Source organism: Pyrus communis, chromosome 15 (genome assembly GCF_041283825.1).
Source record: "Pyrus communis isolate YQ-2024b chromosome 15, ASM4128382v1, whole genome shotgun sequence".
Lineage (NCBI taxonomy): Eukaryota > Viridiplantae > Streptophyta > Magnoliopsida > Rosales > Rosaceae > Pyrus > Pyrus communis.
In genome coordinates, this window is record NC_142579.1 from 36153185 (window position 1) to 36164356 (window position 11172).

An 11172-nucleotide genomic window follows, 5' to 3' on the forward strand; every position below is an offset into this window, starting at 1 on the left:
ATTCTGTTGTGTTGGGTTGTTTGGAAAAGAAACTTGAATTTTCTTGTTTTGTTTCTGCTTTTGAGATTGTACTGAGTATTGAGTGTGAAGGGGATTTTGACAGACATTGTGTACACAGCTTCCTCAGCTTTTAAACTTCATTATTCTCTCCATGGGAAGGACCAATGGGGAAGGACCAATGGGGAGAAGAGAAGCCAGGGAGAAGATATCCCTGAATATTTTGTGACTATATATTTTTCGCCAATATCCCCGAGGATATTGGGTGAAGAAGTAAGATTTCAAATATTTTCGTCCATGAAACAGTCATATTCACGCACATATATAAATTGTATCAGTACTTTTCGTCCATGAAACTATCATCTCAAGCTACATCTTCAAAAAACACTCCACTATCACGATTCACGGGGCATACAGTACAACAAGGATGCCAATGCATCAACAATCCTAACTATATACAAAAGCAACACTGATAGGACAATCATCTTGACGAACGCCAAACTCTAGTCACTTTCAAGCAATAACCTCCACGGCATCACTCCAGGATCGCCCTGCAATTCGCCATCTCTTGAGGTTACTCATATAAAACTTAAGAACTCAGGTTTTCAGTTTCTGATTGCATACCCATTCAACTGTGGGATGCTTGTATTTATAATTGCATCAAGATTACATCAGAGAGTTTGAAAACCCTATTTACAAGGAACTTCAAAATTCAAACGATACAAAAGCAGAAATCAACAGATTACAATTATTTGAAAAATACATCCTATAAACAAGGAAGACTAATCAGATAGAAGTTTGAAACACACTAAACTCAAAGCACGCTGGCAGTACGTGCCTTTGGACTTCGTCTAACAGCCCCCCCGCAAGCTAACAGGTTGTGGAACAACTGGAAGCTTGGACACAAGTAACTTAAATCTTGACAAAGACAGCCCCTTAGTGAAAATATCAGCAAGCTGGTCCTGGGAACAAACATAGTTTACCAACAACTGACCACGAACTACCTTCTCACGAACGTAATGGTAGTCCACCTCCAGATGCTTGGTTCTCGAATGAAAAACCGGATTAGAAGCAAGGGCAATAGAAGAAACATTGTCACACCAAATCGTTGGTTGAACCAGATGCATGTGCAGGTCTTTAAAAAGAGACCTTAACCATGATAACTCAGCTGCAGTATAAGCTAACTGCCTATACTCTGCTTCTGCACTCGATCTGGAAACCGTCTTTTGCTTCTTCGAACTCCAATAGACAAGATTCGAACCCAAATAAATACAAAAACCACATGTGGAATGACGAGTATCTGGGTTGCCAGCATAATCTGCATCGGAATATGCTGTTAACTTGGTAGTTCCAGGTTTGTATAGTAACCCATGATTATGTGTGGCCTTCAAGTAACGAAGGATTCTTTTGACTGACATCCAGTGAGTGTTATCCAGAGAGTGCATAAACTGGCACACCTGATTCACAGCATATGATAAATCAGGCTGCGTAATCGTGAGATACAGTGCACCAACAACACTACGATACATTTCTGGATTGTCATAAGGATCACCAACATAGGCACTCAACTTCTGACCAGATGAAACCGGAGCTGCACAAAATTACGAGTTGTAAATCTTGGATACAATCAGACAGTGGATACGTTTCCCTGCTATTTGAACAACGTTTCCCACTTGCGAGTCCTTGTCCTCCAATCCGACTCTCCGTTGGCATTGGATGTCCACGGATACCAATGGTCAACGCTTCATATTATAAATGTAGCTCACAACAATTTCAATGGCGAAATACCAGAAGAGGATTGTCGACAACATGGAAAGCTATGATGAATAACCATCAATGCCCGGTTTGATCGTTAATTTGGTCAAGGATATGAAAATTATTTATGTTAAATAATGTTCTGAAAATAATATTCATAACTTTGCAATCCTTAATTCCAGGGTGATTTGCATCAGCTTGGTTATCCATCAAAGCTTTCCATGCTGTCGATGATCCTCCTCTAGTATTTCACCATTGAATTCACCAAAAGCAACATGTTTACCAATGTGTCAAAAATATATTGTATTCTCGGAGAAAGGTTTAGCATAATCAACCAAAGCAATTTGACTTGAATTCGTCAAAGACAATGCCAACTTGATTAAAAGGTCAACAGTTGGACATTTACCTGCATATCGCGTGTGTTTCAGTGGTTGACTGCCACATATTTACTAGGAACACCAACCTCTTCATCCTTTCTGGTTATGCAGGAACCCATAACACTCCAAAATCCAGTTTCCGCAATATCTTCAACGAAAGAAACATTGCTGATTGCCGCCTCTCTCCTAGTCCACTTTGCATCTTACATACGTGTGAAAACTGTATCCCACCAAAGCTTCATTTTTGTATCCCATACAATTCAGTTTGTACGTGTACTGAACCTGTATTCAAACCACTTGACTTCACGATGGATGCCCATCAGGCTTCAGAATGCTGCACGTCTAGAGTATCATAAGAAGTTGTAACATTACAAATAATCTCAATTCATAAGAAGGATCCTCCAAAAGTAGTTGGCCCGTAGGCTTTCCCATATAATTATCAAAGTCTTACCAAAAGGCACATGAATTTAAACATTGCTTTGTTTCTTCTACCGGAAATAGCTCTCAACTGCCTTTCTATTGCACCTGCAGTCAACTCAAGTGTACCTTCCTCGCAGAGAATGCCAGAATTAATGTATAGTACCAAAGAAAAGAAAACTGGATATCATTGGATCGTAGCTTTTCTCTTAATATCCTCTATCAACTGGTATGCTCTTGATACAAGATTTTCAGGCGATCTCCTAAACTTGACAGGTTCCTTGGATCTGAACAAGTTTTTTAACAAATCAGACGTCGCTTCGGCCTTCAGTGAACTATAGACTTCCTCCTTGCACGAAATGCATCTTCATCTCTGACATATGTATCCGGCAAGTTTTTTGAATAAGGAACACAAGACATCATCTTGCACAGTTTGTGTGCCATTTCATTCATTCCTTGTTTCCTTAACAAATCACTCATTCTTTGGAAAGTAAAATACTGAGGAATTCAACCCCTCCATATCATGTCCTCAAACTCTTCAGCAGCCTCTTTAAATTTATGCATATTGTAAAGTATGTTGCTTGTAGCTCCCATCCCCTTGATCTCATTTCCTTGCTAACTTGAATAGCAAAATTCAATCTCCCCTCCACACTTAACATCTCCAACAAAGTTGGGAAAGTAAGCGGATCATCCAGATTCAATCCTTTTGGTATAAAGGTCCAATAAACCTCAATTTTCCCATACTTTGAACAGTATCTAGAGAAATAGTTATAGGTTGTTGGAGTAGGGGCAGTACCCCGACTTTTCATCGTCTTAAGGATCTTACTAGCCCCTACAAGATCTCCAGCCTTGCAACTGCCCTTTTCCAGAGAATTGTATGTTGAAATAGTGGGGCCTAATTCCAAGACCCAAAAGCGCTCCATCATCCCCAGCAACTGCTTGCACCTTCATGGTTCCCCCAACACATCGATTATTGGATTATAATCATTGTACACAATTGCATTGGGCTCAACTCCTTCCCTCCTCATCTCGCTCACCAGCTCAACTCAGTTGCAATTTCAGCGCAACGCTCCGACTCCGACAATATCCTTCCACAAGTGTACCATACGTTGCTAGGTTTCACATTCTCCCTCCCTCCTCATTTCCCACCCAAAGCCGCCCTGGCCATTCAGTTTCCTTGATCGGAACCATCCATTGAGCAGTACACTATGAGCCCGAACTGATGGAACCCAATCTGGATGCAACTTCCTTTTGCTATCAAAGTATTGTGAAGCCACCCTCCTAACAAGACCTTCATTACAAAGGGAATCCAACAATACTTTAAACAAACTCATTTCTGCTTCAGAGTTGAGAAAGGAGTCTAAATTACTCGCAAACTGAAAAAAAGCCCGAATTGCTGATTCGGGCATGCATGCTTGCATAAAATGTCCAATTCGAACCAAATCTCTACCAAACTCAATCCATTTCAAAATTCCAAATGTCCAATTGAACGTGTAAATTCCATAACTAAACCAAAAAAAAATGAAATTACATAATTCAAGTACAATCACTTAGCAATGTACCTGCACGGGTCGGTTGGCAGGTTGACGATGGTGGAGAAGTCAATTTTTGCTAAATTGGGGCCGGGGTAGTGTCTGTGTTTGGGTTTGGGTGCGGGAGAGAGGTCCGGCGGCGAGGGCCACTTAACTCCGGCGGCGACTCAGAGAAACTGAGCTCCAAATTTGTTTCTGCATTTCAGCTCGGTTCGGTGTGGTAAATTACTATTATACCCTTGTGCTTTCCCCTTTGGTATAAAATTAAAGAAAACTAACCAAAGGTTCTCAAAAACTTTAGTTTTAATCAAAATGACAAAATACAAATGTAATTGAATAGTACCATAAGTGACTTTTCAAGGTAAAAATGTCTTTAACGTTAAAAGTGAACAGTACCAGGAATGTTTCATTAAGATTCCCTAAAATTAAAGGCTAATAAATTATACTAAGGCTTTTTAGCCAAAATGATCCAGAGATTTGCATAACACATAACTTTGGTCTATGAGATTGAAAATCAATAGAAATGGTCCCTAAGATTGTCCACCATCCATTATTTTGATCATTCTGTTAAAAACTCCGTTAAGTGGTCTCGAAGCTCTTGGCCGGCAGTTTGGGCAATTTTCAAAGTTTCGTAACTCAATCGTTTCTTAACCAAATTCGACCCCTAATACATCAAAACGAAGATAGAAAAGTGTAAAACAAGATTATACCTATTTGGAAGCCCAATGGTTGCCGGAGATGGCTGGAAAATAGTCTGAAAGGTGATTGTTCCATGGAAAACTGGAAAACTTGCTGGAAACTAGGTAAACTTTAAACGTTCATAACTTTTTCAATACTCAACAAAATCGAGTGATTCAAAAAGGAAAATCATACTTCCCGACAAGACGAAGAGAATGGTACCTTCTTGACGGCTAAATCACCGTGGTTTGCCCAGAAAATAGCCTGAAAGGTGACTAATCCGCGAGAAAACTAGAAAACTCGCCAGAAACTGGGTAAACTTTAAACATTTATAACTTCTTCAACACTCAACTAAATTGAGTGATTCAAACACTAAAATCACACTTCTCGATGCGGCGAAGAGAATGGTACCTTTTTAGATCGTTAACTCGGCGAGGTTTGGCCGGAAAACGGCTTGAAAGTGGCTAATTCGATGAGACCAATATAACCATTTTCGAGCCGTTTTCCAGCCAAACCACAGCTAGTTAGCCATAAAAAAAAATAAAAATAAAAAAAGGTACCATTCTCTTCGTCTCATTGAGAAATGTGATTTTTTTTTTTTTTTGAATCACTCGATTCCGTTGAGTATTGAAGAAGTTATGAACGTTTAAAGTTTACCCAGTTTCTGGCGAGTTTTCCAGTTTTTCCACTGACCAGTCAACTTTTAGGCTATTTTTTGGCCATCTCCGACAACCATTGGGCTTCCAAATAGGTATAATCTTGTTCTACACTTTCTTATCTTCATTTTGATATATTATGTGTCGAATTTGGTTAAGAAACGATTGAGTTATGAAACCTTGAAAATTGCCCAAACTTCCGGCCAAGAGCTCTGGGACCACTTAACAAGAGTTTTTAACGGAATGACCAAAATAATGGATTGTGGACAATTTTAGGCACCATTTCTATTGATTTTCAATCTTAGGGACCAAAGTTATGTGTTATGCAAACCTCATGAACCATTTTGGCTAAAAAGCCTTATACTAATTATTAGTTTACCCAGATTTCAGTTCAATTTTTTTTTTTTTTTAAACAAACGATATTATTTATACTATTGGAGATGGGATAAATTTAGCCTTACAATAGGCTATCAATAATGTGGTTCAAATTTACCTTTGATGAGAGTCGAACTTAAAACCTCTCACTTACAAATGAAGATGAATACCACTAGACCGTAATACTAAGTAACTTCAGTTTAGTTTTTATCATTGCATTTTACTTGCTTAATTTATAATAGTTAGGCTTGAGACGTTTTCGTGGACCAAAAGCACAAGGTGGGACAACATGTTTATTCTATGATATGGTGGCAGGCCGACAAAAGTATCTCATTTTAGGGTATATTTTTCTAAAAACGTATAACTCAACGAAATTTGAATCATAAAAACACAAAATGAAAATGGTTGCACTTTAGCACCTTGTAATATTTGGTAATGTGATTTCAACGAAGGTAGAGATCGAACCGTGGTGGGACTTAAATAACTAACAAATCACATGTTAGACTAAAATATAGGGGTGTGATATCCATACATCTCATTTTACTTCTCACACACCTTTTTAATTTTCGGCCGTCGGATCGGATGAATTGAAGAAAATCAATAGACAGAAATTATCAAGAAGTGTGTGAAAAATAAAATGATGTGTGTGGATAGCACATCCCAAAATATATTATAAGATAGTGGTGGCAATGGCGATTATGGTTGTGGAGGCAGTGGTGGTGGTGGCGGTAAAAATAATGGTAGTGTAAGATTAGTGTTTGTAATGGTGGTGGTATTTTTGTTCTGCAAGGACAACAGGTCAAAATGTAATTTTAAAAAACTAACAAGGGAAGAATTAAAAATAATAATTAAAAGCCAAATTCCGTTTTTTATAAAAGCACATTTTATTTTATTTACGTTGGTAAGATCATTTTCATCATTTTGATAAGTTTGGCGTTTAGAGGATCTGTACCATTTGGATGGATTTCACAGTGATTTTGCAGAAGTAAAGAAATGCTACTGTACACATAACCAGTCTCAGCTTCAGTTAATGGCAAAACAGCTTATTGGCATAATATTGTCTATTACACGAGAATCAGATCTCGCAAATGAGTCGTGCTTATCATTTTTTGTTTATTTTAACTCGATAATAATCTGACTTGTTAACAGATTAATTTGAAATTTGTGTATTCACGTCTTGCGCAACAAAAGCAACTAAGCCGTGTGGCATTTGCATAAACCACAAAAAATATCATCACCATCTTCAGGTTACATCTTTGAAAAAGACACTCCTATCACGGGGCATAAAGTACAATAATCTTGAACTGTATATGGATTTCTGATGTTTATAATTAATAAAGTCAAAGCATGATCACAAGGATGAAAACACTAGTTTACCAGTTAAGCCATTCTTCTTTAGGGTTTAGGCAGCCACCACTCCAATAATTGGACATGCTTGAAAGTTGATATATTTGAAAATCCGACACAAGAGAGACGTGCCAAGAGTATAAATTATGCACCAAGGAAAAGGTGGACATTGCATGTACTCCTAAGTAATTGGGTTATTTTCTATATTACCAATTAATTTTAATTGTCAGATTTCTCAGTTTCTGAAGACCAGAGGAAACGAGCCTTTCCAAGTTATTTGAAGAAAGTGAAAGAAAGACCTCTCAAATCAAATTCAGAACCCCATAAACTCTTCAAAGTCTGTCTAAATAAATACAGCCCGCTGGAATATATTTTCAGAAACAGAAATAAAACAGAACAATTTAAATATATTCTCCAAACAACAGAAGTTTAAACCATTATTTAAACACTTTTAACTTAACAACATCCATAATATATTAATTCTAAGCAATTTCATTGCTGAGCTTTACGTTTGGAGAGGCCTCAGAAGGGCCGTGGCTCCCTCCGCATCCGAGCTGGTGTTTTAAGTTGTTTAGCAGCCCTTTTTCCCCCACATTCCAAATCAACACTTTGAAGGTTGAGTGGTTTCAGTTATGTTGGACTCTTCCAAATCGTCATCATCTAAGCTTTAAGTTGGAAGCAGACCACATGAGAAAGGCCAAAAAATATTGTTCAGTAAATATGTTGTTGTATAATACCATCTACCAAAGAGGAAAATTGCGGAACATATAGAACCATCACATTTGGAGAGAACACAAATGTGAAAGTAGCATGTCACATCCCGGCCCGGGACGGATCACTTCCTGGGCCCACTCCACTACCGTAGCACGATATTGTCCGCTTTGGGTTTACCATTCCCTCACGGTTTTGTTTTTGGGAACTCACGAGCAACTTCCCAGTGGGCCACCCATCATGGGATTGCTCTAGCCCCCTTCTCACTTAACTATGATTGCTCTAGCCCCCTTCTCGCTTAACTTCGGAGTTCCGATAGAACCCGAAGCCTGTGAGCTCCCAAAAGGTCTCGTGCTAGGCAGGGATGAGAATATACATTTAAGGATCATTCCCCTGGGCGATGTGGGATGTCACATAGCAGCACCCTATAAGAGAATCACCTGAAGAGTTTTTCAAATGTCTGTTTCAAGCCAGTGATATCAACGCCAAAAATCTCAGCAGCCTTATCCCCGTATTGAAAGAAAGTAATATTTGGCTGCAGGAAAATGCAATGCAAACACCCACATTATTTTCCTATTTTCATATCAAAGTAGGGCAAAATACCAATCAGCTGGCCAAGTATAGCATTTCAAAACTATTAATTAAGGTATGGTAAGAAACACAACCCATATTTTTTAACCATGTTTGTGAAGACATGAGCTCTTAATATGGTGAACCAAATACGGACATTTACATTCAATGAAAATAAAAGGATATCGCTTACCAAATTGATGAGATTGAAGGGACCCACTTTGTCTCCAACATCATACTGCAGATAGGAACAACGATGTTAGGGTCAACTAATTTTGACAAGTGCTTCTATTCAAACCCAGCAAAGACCTTTTAGACAAGGCTGGTTTTATTGCCAATGCCGCCTGCCGGGCCCGCGGCCCCCCTCCCCCCCCCTCTTTCCTCCTCCTCCTCCTCCACAACCCTAAGTGAATCACTTTAAGATTTGTTCCCTCTAAATCTCCACTCACCCCCCAGGGCCCCAGTCACACCATCCCATCCTCAGTCATCCGTGCCCGCCCATTCCGGCGACTCACCTCCAACAGCATCCGCTTTCTCTTTTCTCAACATTTTGGGGTTGTCAATAAAAACCACCCTTCTTTAGACAATCTTACCCACAAAATAAAACATTTAAAGCAAAACAAAAACAATGAAAAATACACACCCAGCTGCACTCCTCCTTTTTCCACTACTGCCAGCAATGATTTTGGTGGCACATTACCACTTCCATCCACTTGCCAGCCATGAGTGTCTGGTTTTTTTAGCATAAAACTTTTGTAGTTGGGGTAAAATTGTTGAAAAAAAAAATTTAAGGTGCTACAAATCTAACTAATCTATACTACTGCCAACTATTGTCAGATTTGGTATTCTAGAGGGAACTAGCACAGTATGGTTGTAGAACTTTGCTGGGTTTGGAAGTAAACAACTCAATCTTTTGACTCATTACAAGAAGTTACATTATAAAAACTGAAAAAGTTTGTATTGACCGAGCAATGTCTCATGCTACTATAGTTGTTGTTCTCACTCTTCCTCTATATAATGAAACTAAAATAGTAACTCCAAGAAATGAACAAAGAATCAATCAAATAAATCAGTATTTTTCTTGCTGCCATGAAATACAAATTAACTTTACACCCAAGGTTCCAAGCCCAAGAAAGTTAGTTACTGTCACATAGCTAGGAAGTAAAGAAATGCCATACTTAAGACCCATGACTTGATTTCAAAATTTACAACACTTGAGTTGTTCTGACCTTTAACCTAAAGATGGGATCCAAACAGTTCATAATGTAACTTAAATGACTGCCAAGAAAAATGTCAAGACAATGCCGCACCTCAGGAAGGATCAGCTTATATACTCTTACGTGTAGGAATCGCCCACTCAGCTCTAAAATGACTGGAGATAGAAGTTTATGGGCTGCATAAGGAGTAAAGAAAACATCAGTTCAAAAGCAGCAGTTTATTGCAAATTATTTGATCACATCAGTCATTGGGCTTACCTAACAAAACATATAAAATAAATTTCATGCATACAGTCTTTCTTCATGCAAGACCCGCCGTCTCTAGTAAAGATGGGATGCACGCATGGAGATCACCTCAGTTTCACTCAATTTCTTCAACTTTAATCCCTTTTATCAATATAGGCGGTGGAATAGAATCATCGTTTAGAACTTAGACTTTAGGATTCTGGGCTGGGTTTGGTTAACCGGTTCAGTTTTAGGATTAAGCATAGACTTTAAGGACTACTTTAGAATGTGATGAAAATTGAGTACAAGTGAGATTTTCCCAACGCGTCATGGGGGATCAAAACTTGACCGGAACTATTATGATATTCTTGGGTTTCATACTGATTCTGAAGAACACTTAAGAAACCTAATAGGTTTCTTAACCTAATGTGTTTTGGTCCAGATAAATGAAATCAATTGGTTTGATTTTCAGTTTTAACCGGACCAAAACACAGCCAAAGACTTTGATGGACAAAAGCAAAAGTAAACTTACAAGCCTCGCAGCTGGATGAAGTGATGTAGAAAATTGCTGACTTATGTTCATCTATCCCAACGAATCAAAAAGAAAAATTATTAAAGAAAGTGTCTCAGATGAAATCAAACAACGAAAGAAACATACAAGTAAATAACAAACTTACTGCGAACAGAACGAAGTTCTTCCATCAAGTCCACGGGTGCCTTAAGTATAGTGTTTGAGGGCCCTGAAAGTTAAGAAATTGTGAAATTGGGTAGAGTTTGAAAAGCATCAGAAAGTTGCTGAGAAAGAAACGGCAAAAGAAAGTTACCGGTGGCTTTGTCGGGGCGTGTTTTCTCCAGAAGACGATAATTAGGACGAAAGTCTGGGAAGTGAAAGGAAATTAATTTCTTTGTGTTTGTTGAAGATGGTGCGGTTGGGGTTGAACCAGTTAGGGTTTGGGTAGTTCGGGATTGGGATTGGGATTGGGATTGGACACAATTAAAAGGACCCTTGAGACGATGATGAAGAAGATCTGCGCCTGGTTTCCTGCGATTCCAAAGAAACTGTCGTGCTAAAATCCCCAAATTCCTCGCCATTTCCAATTCCTGTTTGCAAATCTTCTACCCCCAACAAAATGCTTTGTGCCTCTCTTTTATCTCATTTGTTTAAACTTGGCTATGCATTTAAATTCCACAAACTTCACTCAATGAAAGAATAAAATTGTGGGGAAGTATCGTGTTCGATGATCCGAGTTGGTTAATTCGTTTGATTGAAGTTACTGGTATGATGTGATCTCCGAGTTAGTTAATCTGTTTGATT

General features: G+C 38.6%; 1 protein-coding gene and 1 pseudogene across 3 annotated transcripts; both read right to left on the minus strand.

The window, feature by feature from the left end:
- Positions 1–599: 599 nt before the first annotated feature.
- On the minus strand, positions 600–3705 carry LOC137732579 (uncharacterized; annotated as a pseudogene). The gene is made up of 2 exons (XR_015956222.1): positions 2159–3705; positions 600–1588 (listed from the first exon to the last, which is right to left on the minus strand). The product of XR_015956222.1 is annotated as an uncharacterized LOC137732579 (transcript).
- A 3731-nt stretch (positions 3706–7436) lies between these two features.
- Positions 7437–11172, minus strand: LOC148690938 (thioredoxin O1, mitochondrial-like). 2 transcript variants are annotated; one of them, XM_088685157.1, is made up of 7 exons: positions 10682–11172; positions 10535–10597; positions 10390–10440; positions 9726–9808; positions 8609–8653; positions 8286–8380; positions 7437–7799 (listed from the first exon to the last, which is right to left on the minus strand). In XM_088685157.1, exons 1-7 carry the CDS (start codon positions 10947–10949, stop codon positions 7736–7738), a joined length of 669 nt encoding a protein of 222 aa, XP_088541283.1. In that variant the 5' UTR covers positions 10950–11172; the 3' UTR covers positions 7437–7735. The 2 variants fall into 2 exon arrangements, with proteins under 2 accessions (XP_088541283.1, XP_088541284.1); XM_088685158.1 differs by lacking the exon at positions 10390–10440.